Genomic DNA, 13,757 nt, shown 5'->3' on the forward strand with positions numbered 1-13,757 from the left:
CGACGAATCGATTGCGGCCACGCGGACGTGACCACATGGCGTTACGCGTAAGGTGGTCGCGTTATTAAAACGACTGCCGAGTGAAATTAACCGAATACGAGGGGCTTATCGAATCAACGGGTGGGTGAACGAGCGACGATCGGCACCGAGAGACCATCGGACCCTCCGTCCGCACTTACCTCTTTTCTCCCCTCGTCCACCTCCTCGCGGGGGTACCTTTATCTACCTACCTATACGCACACGCGTACGCACGACCCTTTCCCGGCGAAGGGTCTGAATTTGCATTTTATTCGCAGCCGTGGAACCGCGCGGCTACGTCCGTGTGTGGGCAACGCTCCTCCGCGGCGCGGCGCGGACATTTATTTTAATTAAATTACTCCGGAGCGTCGAACAACCCATTTCCTATAAATTATCCCCTCGCCGCTCTTTTGCGTTCGCGCGCGAGCGCCGAGGCATTAATGTACCCGCTGATCCCACGGTGCCATTGAAATGAAATAAAAGCACCGGCGGCCGGCGAGAACGAAACGTACCGCTTTGCCCATTCCCGCCGCGATTCCGCCGCGCCGCTTCCCTTTCATTTACCGCGCAATCATTTTCCGTGAGCGCGCCCGCACCGGGCCGGCCTCGCGTTGCCAAGGAATTCTCGCCTCTGTATCTCTTCTCTGCGAGTTCCTTCTTCGATTCTTCATGATTCGTCGCGACACGTCGCGTTCAATGTGTCGCGTCTTTAACGAAGAGAGTAACGACGTTCAACTTGCGACGTAACAGCCCGGAATATTTTGTCGAAGTCGTGCGGCAAGAAAGTTCCGGATCAATTCCTGTGTCGCCTGACGATTTTAAATTACGAGAATTCGCACATCGTGATTGTCACGTCGCAACTTGAGCGAAATAGTTGTTGCGTCCTCTCACGAGTCTACCGACATCGCCAAAAGAAAACATTCGTCGCATTTGATCAGGTAAGTATCTTTTGGCGGTGGATAATAATAAATTTTATGTACTTTAAGTATCTTATATCGTCGTGTTGACAGTCGTGTTAGACTGTCCATTCGCCAAGTGTCGAAGAGTCAGGCATCGCACGACGTATGTAAACGCCGTAGCATATGCGATGCAAGACACATGCGGTTTTGCATAATCACGCGGTAAAATTCGTTCGCGATATTTCTCAGGCGTCAATGAATGTAAAAAACACGCTTCATCCGAATTTATTCCCGTTCGAAGCGGCACGCGAGAAACGGCGCACGCGTGAGCAGCCGACGCGCGGAGCACCGCCAAGGTTACGGTTAGGTCAGGTTAGAGTCGCGTCGTGCGACGAAACATGCCGCTCGATATATCCGCTCTTCTCTTCACGCCTGACGTAAATAAAAAGTCTCTCCGACAATTGGCGGGTGGACATGGGACGTGCGACGAGATCAACAAATATTTACCTGGTAAAAGACGTCCTCGCCGGGCTCGGCGCGAGTCGCCGCGAGGTTAAGCGTGAGCACACGGCAATTGTCGGCTTTCCACACGTACAGCACGTTGTCGCAAATCTCGAGGATGTTCCGTGTCTCCTTCACGTCGGTCGGCAGGCTCGTCTTGATGTCTCGGAACAAGCGTTTGTCGTTCAGTCGCAGCAGATCTGTGCACGATGATGACATGTTGCCGAGCGCAACGACGATGCGAGGTTATGTTACAAGCGCGCGCCCGGTATAACAACGAAGTTCGCCTTGTCGCCGTATTCTGCCCAGCTGCTTTTGGCGCGGCTAACTTCCCGCCGCACGGCTGCCTCCTAACACGACCGTTCGCCGTGGAGTGGCGTCGTTGTTCGGGCCGCCATATTAGCGCGACATATTTGATTCGAATGGCAGCGAGTGATCTCGCGAATAATCAGCTCCAGGTTGTCGCGGTTGACGCCGGCGGTCATGAATATTGCCAGGAGTCGTCGGGAGCGAGATATCAGGGCACTGCCTTCGGCGGAGCGCCAAGTCGCGAAATTATGCTGCTACCAGGTCGGCGAGATTGCTCCGGCATTGCAGGTTACGACGGGTAAGCTTTCATTAGATCGTCCGAATGCTTGACTCTCGTCAATGAATTTGATCTCAGTTAGCATGCGTTTCGGGGTCATTGTGGTCAAATATGTCAGAGAGGGCAAGGGCTGTTCGAGATAGCTGTTATTGGGCTCGTCCTTTGGAAAGGGAAAAGCCGGTGGGCGGGCGAAAAAGACTCGATAAGATTGCGAGAAAGAGATGGAGCATAGCATATGTTAGCCATTTCTCTTTCTCTCTCTCTCTCTCTCTCTCTCTCTCTCTCTCTCTCTCTCTCTCTCTCGCTGAAAACCGTTAACGGCGGCCATTTGGATCGAGATAGTCTCGGTGACGTCATAGCAATGCGAATGATCGTTTTATGTATTTATGCACATTATTATCGTGCCGATCGATAATTATATCGTCGATAATTACTATTTATTCTCTCTTGTCATAACGTGTTAGTCTGAGTTAACACGTTGAATATGCAGTGACACGATGCAGACAAGTGTCACTAATTTATATATTTAATTTCATTTTTAATTGTTGTTGATTATTATTGACAATATGACTCTCAGTTGAATATTTGAACAATAAATAATTATCGGTACGTGTTGATTATACTAGTAAAATATTAAAATAAGTGTCTCGATTATGTATGATGTACTCATGTAAAAGTTTAACAGGACAAAAATTTGAAGTAACTTTCTGACTCTGCTTTCCAGGCCCCGGAGGGATTCGAACCCTCGATCTCCTGTTTACTAGACAGGCGCTTTAACCAACTAAGCCACGGCGCCATTGGAGCCACGTGAATTCTCATCATTTATCAGTGAGTTCAATTCTCCATTATCACATGTCTTTATCAAACATAAGTCATGATTATTATGAGTCGATACGTGTTCCCCAATATATTGCATATCTTCTACGTATCAATATTACGTCAAATTCGTTTGACGTGATAAGTTTACTTATAATATTAAAAATTCGTTCTTACAAAAATAATACGTTGTTATAAAAAATGAATTTATGAGACTAACTTGCAAAAGATCACGCCCCCGGGTGGGCTCGAACCACCAACCTTTCGGTTAACAGCCGAACGCGCTAGCCGATTGCGCCACGGAGGCCGCTGAGATGCCCTTCTCTAGAGAATAATAGCTTGTTGTATTCTCTTTCCCTATTACATCCTGTTTACACTACTTGCTGCGAGTATACGTACACTGACCCTAGAAAACGTGCCATAGGATAGCAAATTATTTCAGTTATATTGAGATTTGAAGAGCGTGTGTGTTATCTCTGTTTTGTTGTTGTTTCTTTTTAGATAGTGAAACCGCAGTAGTGATTATTATTTGTGAATTTGCGATATCACAAAAGAGGGGGAGGGAAAGAGAAAAGAAAGCACAAATTTCATAAGTAACGTGAATCACTTAGGAAACGTCATGAATAACATTACACATTAAATTTCCTACACAATTCACTTTGCGAAATGCATACTGATTACTCCCCGTTAGAAATCTAGCTTTGATCTATATCTAAATAATGAATAATAATAAATGTTGATTTGATTGGCCTTATTCATTGCGCATTTTTTTCACAAAGGTACGAGGTAATGTACGTTGGTAAGATCTGTAAATTACTCGGTACATGCGAAGCGATTTGCAATTCATTTTCCGATAACGGCCGACGATGAATTACGCCTGGCTCTACGTCCTCTCCTCTCCTGCCCCTTTCTCAGCCCTGGTTCTAAAGTACCACCACTAACGAACGCGTTTCGTATCTATAGATCCGCGGCGTACTACGATACAAATCGAACAGATGTGTCGACGCAAGAAAGCGGTCGCGATGAAATATCGCCTCGCGTTGGAATAAATTTGTTGGTCGAAGCTGTGCGTGTCGCGGCGATAATACGCGCGTATACAATGGGAAATAGTCCGGCAGTTGCATAGAAACCATATACGGTTAATTAAATGGGGTCGGCTCATTAGTAACTGTCTATATGCAAGGCGATGGGCGAGATGCGATTGGAGGGTGGTCTCAAGATGATTTATCCGTCGCGATGGATCGCAGATGTTCGACGGGTACGCCACGCGGGTCATCACAATATTATTGTAATTAGAATGATGATTGTTCTATATACACGTGGAAGGTAAATGCGCGCCCCGTGTTCAATTGCATAATATAAGACGTAGATCGTAAAAAGTAATTGTTATTTAACATTGTCAAAGTTAAATTGGAAAAATATTTCAAGAGACCGAGAGAGAATGTTTATTATTTATTTATATTTTATTCGAGAATTGTACACTTTTGAAGACCATGAATAATAGAAACAATGAATGGAGATACGGGCGATTGTTTTAATAAATAAAATTTGAATTATTGAATGTCGAATTCCTAGCTTTCATGACAGATTTGTATTTTTTTTAATGATACAAGCAGCAAATACAAAATATTTCCGCTGCGATATTTAGACATTTGTTCAATCGCTAAAATTATTTCGAGTTTGAAATGATCGATGCAGTGTTTATTTCTGTAAAGTACACAAGCGCGTATAAGTACATCGTGTCATCACAAGATTTGCTTTCTCCTTTGGAAGGAGACCTTCTAGTTCGGCCATGTTGACACTAACAGTCTGTTTAAATTGTGCGTTTAATTACAAGTAAGAGACAGTCGCCACGAAATTTATCGGTCACTGTTACCGTCCCCTTCGTTCCTAATCTACGGAGCAGATATCTGCGCTAAACAGAGGAGAACATATCCTTTGCCTGCAATAAGACGCTTCTCGTTGCTTCTTAGTGCCTCTTCGCGGGCGAGCGATTAGATTTATCAAGCGTGTATTCGTATAATTTACTGATGTTGTTACAGTAGTTGCGTGCATCGCGACGTCGAGAGAGAATGGAACATGTAATATATCCAACATAGCTTGCAATCATCATATTTATATTTTCCTATTCAACGAAAACGAATACACACGTTATATTATGTTATTATGTAGAAATTTTATTAGGCTCATAAATCTTTATGATCAAACATTCTTCTGCGTTATCGGTATTTAAATCGGAAAAAAGAACCCAAAATTATATAGAGAACAGTTATGACGTTCGTAAATGTTGTGTACTTAAAAGAAAATCTGCTATACGTCTTTCTTTTTCGCTTCTGGACGAGATTTGTCCTTTTCTTCTCAGTCGCGTATCTTTGGCGGGCTTTTTTAATTATTAAGGACTTTCTATAACACAAGCCCGAGTATCCCGCACATATCGTTACGGTTAGAGAATACATGGATTTCGCTTCTTATTGGATAGGAATTTATGCCCATAAATCTAAGCGGTTCCCGTCGAGAGGTTGAATCTTCCTCCTGGAAGTTTACAATCCCTCGTTCTCTCTATTCTGTAACCAACATCCGCTCCCTCTCTCTTGTTCGCGTTTTCCACCCCTTCCCGGCGTGGAAAGCACAGTACTTTACAGGCCATGGTGGGTGTCTATGATGAAGGTGTGCACGTTCTAGGATACACCGGGCTTGTAACGATGTAACGGGTGAGCATTGTACCGGAATCATGATGAATTCATTGAGAGTGCGAATTAACATCCGGTCGGGAGTACGTTTCGCTAAATGCCCGGAAGAGAGAGAGAGAGAGAACGCGCGCGCGCGCGCAAAACCGGCGATCATCAATATTCCATCGCGGTAAACCAAAGTCGAGATTCAGCAAATTTTGTTTGCTCAAGAAGTCGCAGAGATTTATTAACCGTTTCGCAGCCATGAGATATTACGTTTACCCCAAATACACGCATCAATCACGGCCGCATTTTTATTTCGTCTCACATTACGTTTCTCTTCGTCAAGTATAGCTGATCTGCTCCCTTCTTGCGTGTTGTTCCTTGACAATTGCATGGTATTCAATTATCTAATCGATCGTTCGAAAGGATGAATCACGATTTAGAGCACTAACCCCGATAGGCCGTGAGTCGATATTACGACATTAGAGAGACGTTATCAGACTTGTACGTGGTTGTACAAATATGACGTTCCTTCGCGCTGTTCTTTGCTCGTTTTTCCCGTTCAATTAACTAATGGCCCGCAGGACAAAGAGCGCGATAGAACAGATCACGAACACCCGGTAGACAATACGTCTTGGCACTCGTAGGTCATTGCGGCGTTGAAAGGGAGTAACTTATAGGGGCATTGGGAATTACCAGTTTATTATTAGGGAGATAGCATAGAGGGCCAAGATCAGGGGTTGCTGTTAATTCTCCTAACACTTGGCTCCCCGGAGAGAACACGCTGCCTTAAGACTTCCACCTTCTCGACCCATCCCACCGTACGGCCGACATCTTGAATCGCTGCCGTGTTAATTAGTACGACTTTAAACGCGCCCGCATGCGGTAGCAATCGGGATTCCCCGGAATGATTTCCGTGCCACCCTCCGTACGATGTTACACTGATATTACGTAGTCTCGGTTGAAAAAATCCCGATGACCGCGATGCTCCCCCCAAGAATTCACGTTTAGTATCGCGACTCGCTTTGCAATCGCTTTGCAATTGCGTAGCTGACAAAATATACAATCGATTGTTGAGTCAAGTTGCCCGCCGAGTAAAGTGTTCAAATTTACGCGCGATAGAAGAGATTCGTACAGTCTTTGATTAAAGTCTCAGTTAATAATTTTTATTTGTCTGTCACTCTTTATTGCTTGTCACTCTTTATGTGGAGGGTCGCCGGAAACATTAAAATATCTGTGAAAGCCATGGCAGTAAAAAGAGCACGAAGCTGTACTTGACCAACCAACTAATTATTTAGCGCTTCGGACATGCCTCGATCCTGTTTGAGAAGGAGGCGATAAAATATCTTTCGCCACCCTCTTTAATTCGGATACGAAGGTGAAGAGCATTCTCGGAGGCTCGGAAAGACGAGTCGGCGGGGCTTTGACGTATGGAAGATGTCAGTTGCGGGCTGGCATGGTAGTGTCGTCGATTCGTCTTCCCTTTAGCCGCCACCTTTCGCGAATCCTTTCCGTTGCGCTATCCTTTACGTTATATAAATGGTGCCGGCGTCTGGTTGCCCCGTTCGTTGGTAAAATTTCACCGGCCTCGCCACGGGCTGCTCTATTTTCGGGGCTCTTCGATTTATCAATTGGTTCCTTCGGGTTTCTCCCGCAGATTGGATCTTCCAAATTTAGTCGACATGTCAGTGGCTAGCTGAATAGAAGTAAAACGTTCGCGCGATTATGCCTTTCGTTTTGCGTATCATAAATTTTTCTTTCCAGTTGATAAAATTATCAACTCAGGAGGTATTATGAAATATACAAATTTTTATAGACTGCGTAAGAAGCGTCTCTTCTCTACGCAAGATTGCTGTCAGTGTATTGTCAATATCTTTCATGTAAACGTGCTTCACTTGGCGGATAATTTAAAAAATTACAAGTCGAAGCATGATTCTGATGACGATAGGACTATACGCGTATAGGTTTTCACGTGCCGAAAAGCTCTCGAGGAGCAGCAAACCTTAGCTCTCCTTGGAAGGCCGTAACGAGGTCGAGCGGGCTAACTATGCCGATAAATCAGCAGCCTTAATGAAAATGTGGCGCTATCCGTTGCAAGAGCGCTGAACGAGCGGTCCTACCTCCCCGTTCGCCGTTTAAATGAAATGAAAAGAACGTGCAGCACTGGAAAATACCCTCCTAAAAATATCAAGATAAGAGCGAGTCGGCGATGAGGAGCCTTGTCCGGAATGAGAGATGGGGACGGCTCGTTTCAGCAGGAGAGAAAAACGTGCGTAATTACGAAAACGCGGTATTCCTATGAACGCCGGACGATTTCGCGTCCCTTGACAGCAGTCTAGGTCGCGACACCGTAAAGTTCGGCCTGGCACGGCATACATCTTGATCTTAAATATTTCATTATGTTCATTGCGCTATTCTTTCCTACATCGTCACGGACCCACACACACACAATACATTGAAAATTAATATCTCCCTGTAAAAAAATTGCTAGGACGGGTAGATTTCTTCTCAGATTTAAAATATATCGAAACAATTTCAAATTGTTTTTATATATGTATTTTTTATGCAATAACCATTATAGCAACTATTTGTACGATGAAGGAAAGACGGTCTATCTTGGTCTTCAAGTTCTCTTCACCCCCCCCCCTCTCTCTCTCTCTCTCTCTCTCTCTCTCTCTCTCTCTCTCTCTCTCTCTCTCTCTCTCTCTCGATGGTACTTGTAAAATGAATGTAAAACTAAAATTTTGACTCGGGTATTCTCTTTATTTCAAAATATCGTAAATGGTAGAACATAAAGGAAATCAAAGCGCTTCGGTATATTTATAGAAAAGAATGAGATACCACGTATAAGAATGAAAATCGCCCCTTTGTTAATGATATAAAACACGTCGCAGGATAGTAGCGTTGTTTACGCGCGTTGGACACGTAAGCGGCATTACGCATGTTGGTCCGACATGTATAATGTTGCTCATATGTGCCAACTATAATTACGAAAGCCGCGAGGCGTAGCCGAAACAAGTTTGTAATCGTGAAGGATGAGCGAAGACGAGCCCCGCGGCAATGCGGCCAAGAGGCTAGCCCGATAAAATATGTGCAATATTTTTAATTGTTGACATTAAAATGTGCTCTCTTGGCTTTTCCTCGTTAACATGACGTCGGAGGGTCCGGAAACTGGCTCACGTCACGTTTTGGTGGCCGAGCCCTCCGAGTTATTTATTTCACGCTTAAAGAATCACCCATCGTCCATACCGCCGTTGGACACCGTCACATGTAGACGACTTTGGACAGACTGTCTTCCGCAAGCATGAAAATAATCCGACGCATTGCGGGACGTTCGAGGAAAATATCGCGGTAATTTAACAATGGCGCGAGTTGTCGAGGGACACGTGTGTGACATTAGCATTATCGCCCATCCGAAATGGCAATCGCGCGCGTTAATACAAAGAAAAATGGCAAAGAAAAAAAGTATACATTCTTTTTTCCTCACAATTATTTGTACTTAATAATTGTTGTAACTTTTAATGTATATTTTGAATTCACGAAAAATCTGCTACATTACCGATGCTTTTGCAGGAAAACGCACATACATATATAAATGTTTCAGATTATTTTATGTATTTGGTATATATTTAATTGATTTGCATTTATTTGCGTGAGTCGTGTTTGCAAACACGACTCACGAGGATCGATTTTTCTCGAGAGGAACAACTGTCTTCGCCAAGGAAATCGCATTTCGTCGCGGTTCGTTCATGACGCGGGACGTTCAACTTTGCTATTCAAAAATTATGTACCCTTCAAACTCCATTCTGTACGATTACGTGAGATACGATCGAAAGAAATGAAATCGGAGGAGGCCATTGTCGAGGCGCGCGTATTCGTATTTGGCTCCTACATTTTGCATGCGATTCGTACACAATGCGGTCCATCGGAAGCTGTCGTCTACTACTTCCGCTATCTGACTGCGGCACGTCTGCCTCCGCCTGTTTCTCCCCTTCATTCTGCCCCGACGAGAAATTCCGACGTATCCGCATATATTTATTCGGTCCTATGGAAAAATATGAGAGCGTTTTTCGGCAAGTCCCTCCGCGAGCCCTGTCGCGTTTAGCGTTCGCTCCACGTCGGGAAAGCGACTCGAAAAATAGAAGCGGCTCCATTTGCGAGGAATAAACATTAATTCGCCATGGTGACCCTCCTTCGATTTTCCGAATTTGTATAACACCTCGTAATAACGTAATAGAACTTTCAGACTGCTGTACATTACTTATCGTACGAACGCGCTTACAACATTAATTAATAATAATCGTTGAAGCGGTAGTTGTCGATCTTTGCTCCATCGAGCAAAGATCATGTAACGCAATATACATCAGGACGTCACAACGTGGCGAGAATTAATTTTAGCAGAGTATATTCATTGGTTATAAAAAGATTTAATATACCTGAGTATCGTGGAAATAATGAATAGATTGAGGGGATGGAATTTCGACATTCGCGTGAAATCCGTCGATCGCGCGATATGCCGACGACGTGTATCTACATCTTCATTAGGGAGAGACACGTGTCGTTCAGAAATGTTTTACCCTAATTACGAGACGATCCTGATTAAATATATTCTAGATTCTTACCCGCCCCTCCGGACCTCCCTGCTTCTCTCTCTTTCTTTCTCTCTCGCTCGCCGTCTCTCTTCCTTCCTTCCACCCTCCCTCATTCCGCTATCTCATACGCATACACGCGCGCAGTTGTCACGTAATGGAATATATTCGTTACCGCGATATGATAACGGACCGTCGTAAGTCAGGGAGTCATATTACCTCGGAGATCCTCTAGCCCCCGCGAAGCATAGCGTGATTTTTCAATTTATTAAAGTCGACGCTCGCTCGTAGAACTCCCGCGACAAGCAAGTGTAGATAAGGACGAAATTTATGGTCCACCTATTGGAAATGCGATGAGCGCTCTCGCTAATGAATCGAATTCAGGTAGTCGGCGGATGAAGAAGTCGCATGCGCGCGAGCGCGCGTAAATCAGGAACAAAGCGCGGCAATAACCAAAGCCAAACGCATGGCCGGAAGCGCGTCCGTTTTCGCACTTTATCGCCGCTCGATCTTATTAAATGCGAGTGCTCCCGCAAATCGCCGCCGCGATCGGCCGCTCTGTATCAATTGTCGCCGACACCTTGGCGAACTCGCGTCCAATTACTTTATTGCGAACGTATCGTGCCGGGGAACGAAGCGAATTAGGGTGTGCGTATCCGAATCGTGCTGATGTAATCTCAAGAGTCATCTCCATCGCGCAATTTCCGACCGACTCTCGAGCGTTTTGCTCGAATTTAAGTGCGCTCAAGCGTGCGAACGAATACTTGATTTATGACAAGATTTATGACGTCCGTCGACGTTATTTCGACAGTAAAATCGCTGCCGAGTTTTCACGAATTTGACAGACTCAGTGGATATCGACCATCGCTGACTTGTCATTTTAATATCCAGACGTCGCGAAAAGATGCATTTCTTGAGAAACGCTGCGAATGACCGAACAAAACACACATGTCGCCTCGTGTTCGGCACGGTCAATCGTACGCAAGGACGCCCTTTATCGCCGCAGCGAGCACGCGCATGTAGGCGTGCGGGGATGATAAACGATCACGGGGAGGTAACGATCGGGTATTGGCATGCCGTGTATGCGTGGGGTCATATAAATGAATCGCGTCCCCGGGGTCGTATCTTACGGGAATACGAAACATTAATGGACAGATGCGTTTTTGTCGACGGGAACGAATGGCCCGTGGCCGCGTGTCGATTTATCCTCAACGAACGATTCTGTCACTGAGGGCGCGTCGAAGGTGCGCGTCGCGAAACCATTACGCGCGCGCACTCACACACACACACACACAGAGACACATTGGTCGTTGGGTGTCCTTTTTCTCGAGTATGTCGGCAATTCGAAGTGTGGGCACACACAGTCGGCGGGGAACATTTTGATTATTTCCTGTTCCGAAAAATGTCACCGTAATTGCGCGGACCGATTCATCGTGCGCGCGTGGACATCGTTTCCTTGGAAGATGAATTAACGTGGTCTCTGGTAGACAATCGCGGAGGATTTCTCGAGGAGATGGCTGACGCGGCTGACGATCGGCGATTTGGGGATGTAGCTTTCCGAAGACTGTAAATGTCGAGCTATTTCTCGGAGAGATATATTCACGGGGAAATTCGCGCCGCCTGCGAGTGATACGGGACAAGCGTTTGTGTTATTGTTGTTCTTGAAACTCCGTCGCGTCGGGAGTCGAAAGCCGAAAATATGCGCGGCACTTTTCGGCGCCGGGGCATTCTTCGCAGCTCAAAGCTTTCTGCCGAACAGTCCGCAACAATGCGTCGCGCACACTTCGAATTGCCGACATACTCGAGAAAAAGGACACCCAACGACCAATGTGTGTCTGTGTGTGTGTGTGTGGTGTGTGAGTGCGCGCGCGTAAGCTGCTCGGTAGTCTCGTGGTTTAGCGAGCTAAAGTACCTCGGCGTGTAACGAGGGGTGGCTGCCAGATATTTGCATAATGATTGCAATTATTATTGCCTTACCGCGCGTAATCTATAATGCAGTTGAAACGATAACCGCCAATGCATCGGGGACACGAAAAAGGCTCGTTAACATTTCCCAGAGCGAGAGTGCTCGTGCAACGGTGGCCCTCACCCATTAGCGGACGCGACGAGACACCAACACGCCGCTAGATATCGGTATTCGCGTTGTATATTCGCGGTTATGCTAGATTAACTGTCCTTAACTGTCGTCCTTGTACGCGGTTCACGACGACAGTCGTGAACAAACAGGCGCTATTCTATATTTTGGTGGACGTGCGCGAAGAGCGCACGTTAGTCGGTCGAGCGAATTGCGAATCGCATACTGCGCTTTGGAAATTTTCTATCGCTTGATAGGCGGGGAAACGTACGCTTTTTACGACAAATTGGCCGCCGAGCGTAGTCCGCCGGTGCGGATTATATTCTCATACTCGCCGCTTGTTCTGATTCGTGTTGTAGTTTTATGTCGCGCGATTTGCACCCCGTAATCATAATGACGATCGAACGAATCAAACTTTTAGAGCCATTTACGCGCGTGTCCCGTCATTTTCCAGCGTACGCGAGGATATCGCGCCAGAATCTTTTCACTCTGACCAGCTGAGGCGGTAGCGCTTTAATTAGTTACACCATTAGGGGATAAATGCAATATCGTGTGAGACTCGTCATTTTTACATCCTACCACACTCAGTTCAGGTGGAGATTGTGATATCTAGATCACAAGATCCTCGTACGCCAATTTTCTCGGAAAATCGCACCGAGAGGATTATGCAGGATTATGTAAAACTACAGTCTTTTATCGAACGCCCGTGTTTAAGAGAAATTTCCGAAGTGTCTTTTCGCCGTTTCGCGTTTTTGCCTCATGAAGATATCGCGACGTATTCGCGCATCATCATACAAGGCGATATCCTCGAATATCTCGCAGGAGATTAATCCGGTATATTCGCAGGGGATGTGCTCGCACATCCTCCGCGAGTCGGTAGGGTAGATACCCCGTGCTAAGAGGTAAGGGGTCGCTAGCCGACCGTCTTCTTATCGACTGGAAGCTCCATGCAAAACGGCTCGCTGACTCCCCGATAGAAAGGGGTAGCTGCGAATTGCCGCTGTTGATTTGAACGGCTGTTCAGATCGACATGTTCGAGCGGACATCAGTCCCTCCTCCCCCCCCCGTCAGCGTGCTCCCGTCCGATTCCGCATAAACGGCCGACCCTAAATTGCGCAAGTTATGATTGCAACGAACGCGCGCCAGGCCGCTTCGAGGAATCAGTATCTCGGATCTCGTATTTCCGTTCATGCGTGACCGCTCGCTGACGTATCGTGCCCGGCAATATCGAGAGAATGTTATTGCGCTTTGTTTCGCGTTGTTACCGCGAGCAAACGCGGCGCATCATGGGATTTATCGGTGTCGTCGGAATTTCGCCACTAATCGAGCGCGAAATGTACCGCAGTAACAAACGGTCTTGCTACATTCAAAATAACGCAGAAACAGCCCATGGCTGTTTCTGATGCCGTAAATCCTTTTTTAGACACCCCCCTTGCATTTTCGTTATTGCATCGCGATTATAGATATCCCGAGATACGCGGACAATTAAACAAACGCTATCAAAGAGAGCGGGAACGAAGGAGACTGTTAATTATAGGAGAATTTAATTTCTCATATAATAATAATCATTTTTGTCGCGTATTTTCCAACGTTCCATCCGTG

The 13,757-nt window shown here is 45.9% G+C and overlaps 2 protein-coding genes and 2 non-coding genes across 4 annotated transcripts in view; 1 reads left to right on the top strand and 3 right to left on the bottom strand.

Moving 5' to 3' along the window:
- The window catches only part of mbo (nuclear pore complex protein Nup88), a 63,987-nt gene extending 62,277 nt beyond the window's left edge, over positions 1 to 1,710 (bottom strand). The window contains exon 1 of the mRNA XM_011139882.3: positions 1,425 to 1,710. Coding sequence (XP_011138184.1) covers positions 1,425 to 1,637 — 213 coding nt within the window. The 5' untranslated portion in view covers positions 1,638 to 1,710. The remainder of the gene's footprint in view (positions 1 to 1,424) is intronic.
- A 125-nt stretch (positions 1,711 to 1,835) lies between these two features.
- Positions 1,836 to 13,757, top strand: part of LOC112588514 (uncharacterized) — a 193,897-nt gene continuing 181,975 nt past the window's right edge. The window contains exons 1-2 of the mRNA XM_025298690.1: positions 1,836 to 2,025; positions 2,729 to 2,832. The gene's annotated coding sequence lies outside the window, so the exon portion shown is untranslated. The remainder of the gene's footprint in view (positions 2,026 to 2,728; positions 2,833 to 13,757) is intronic.
- Positions 2,727 to 2,800, bottom strand: TRNAT-AGU (transfer RNA threonine (anticodon AGU)). The gene has a single exon. It is a non-coding gene; the product is annotated as a tRNA-Thr (tRNA).
- TRNAN-GUU (transfer RNA asparagine (anticodon GUU)) lies at positions 3,054 to 3,127 on the bottom strand. The gene has a single exon. It is a non-coding gene; the product is annotated as a tRNA-Asn (tRNA).

This window comes from Harpegnathos saltator, unplaced genomic scaffold, assembly GCF_003227715.2.
Source record: "Harpegnathos saltator strain DR-91 unplaced genomic scaffold, Hsal_v8.6 scaffold101, whole genome shotgun sequence".
Classification (NCBI taxonomy): Eukaryota; Metazoa; Arthropoda; class Insecta; order Hymenoptera; family Formicidae; genus Harpegnathos; species Harpegnathos saltator.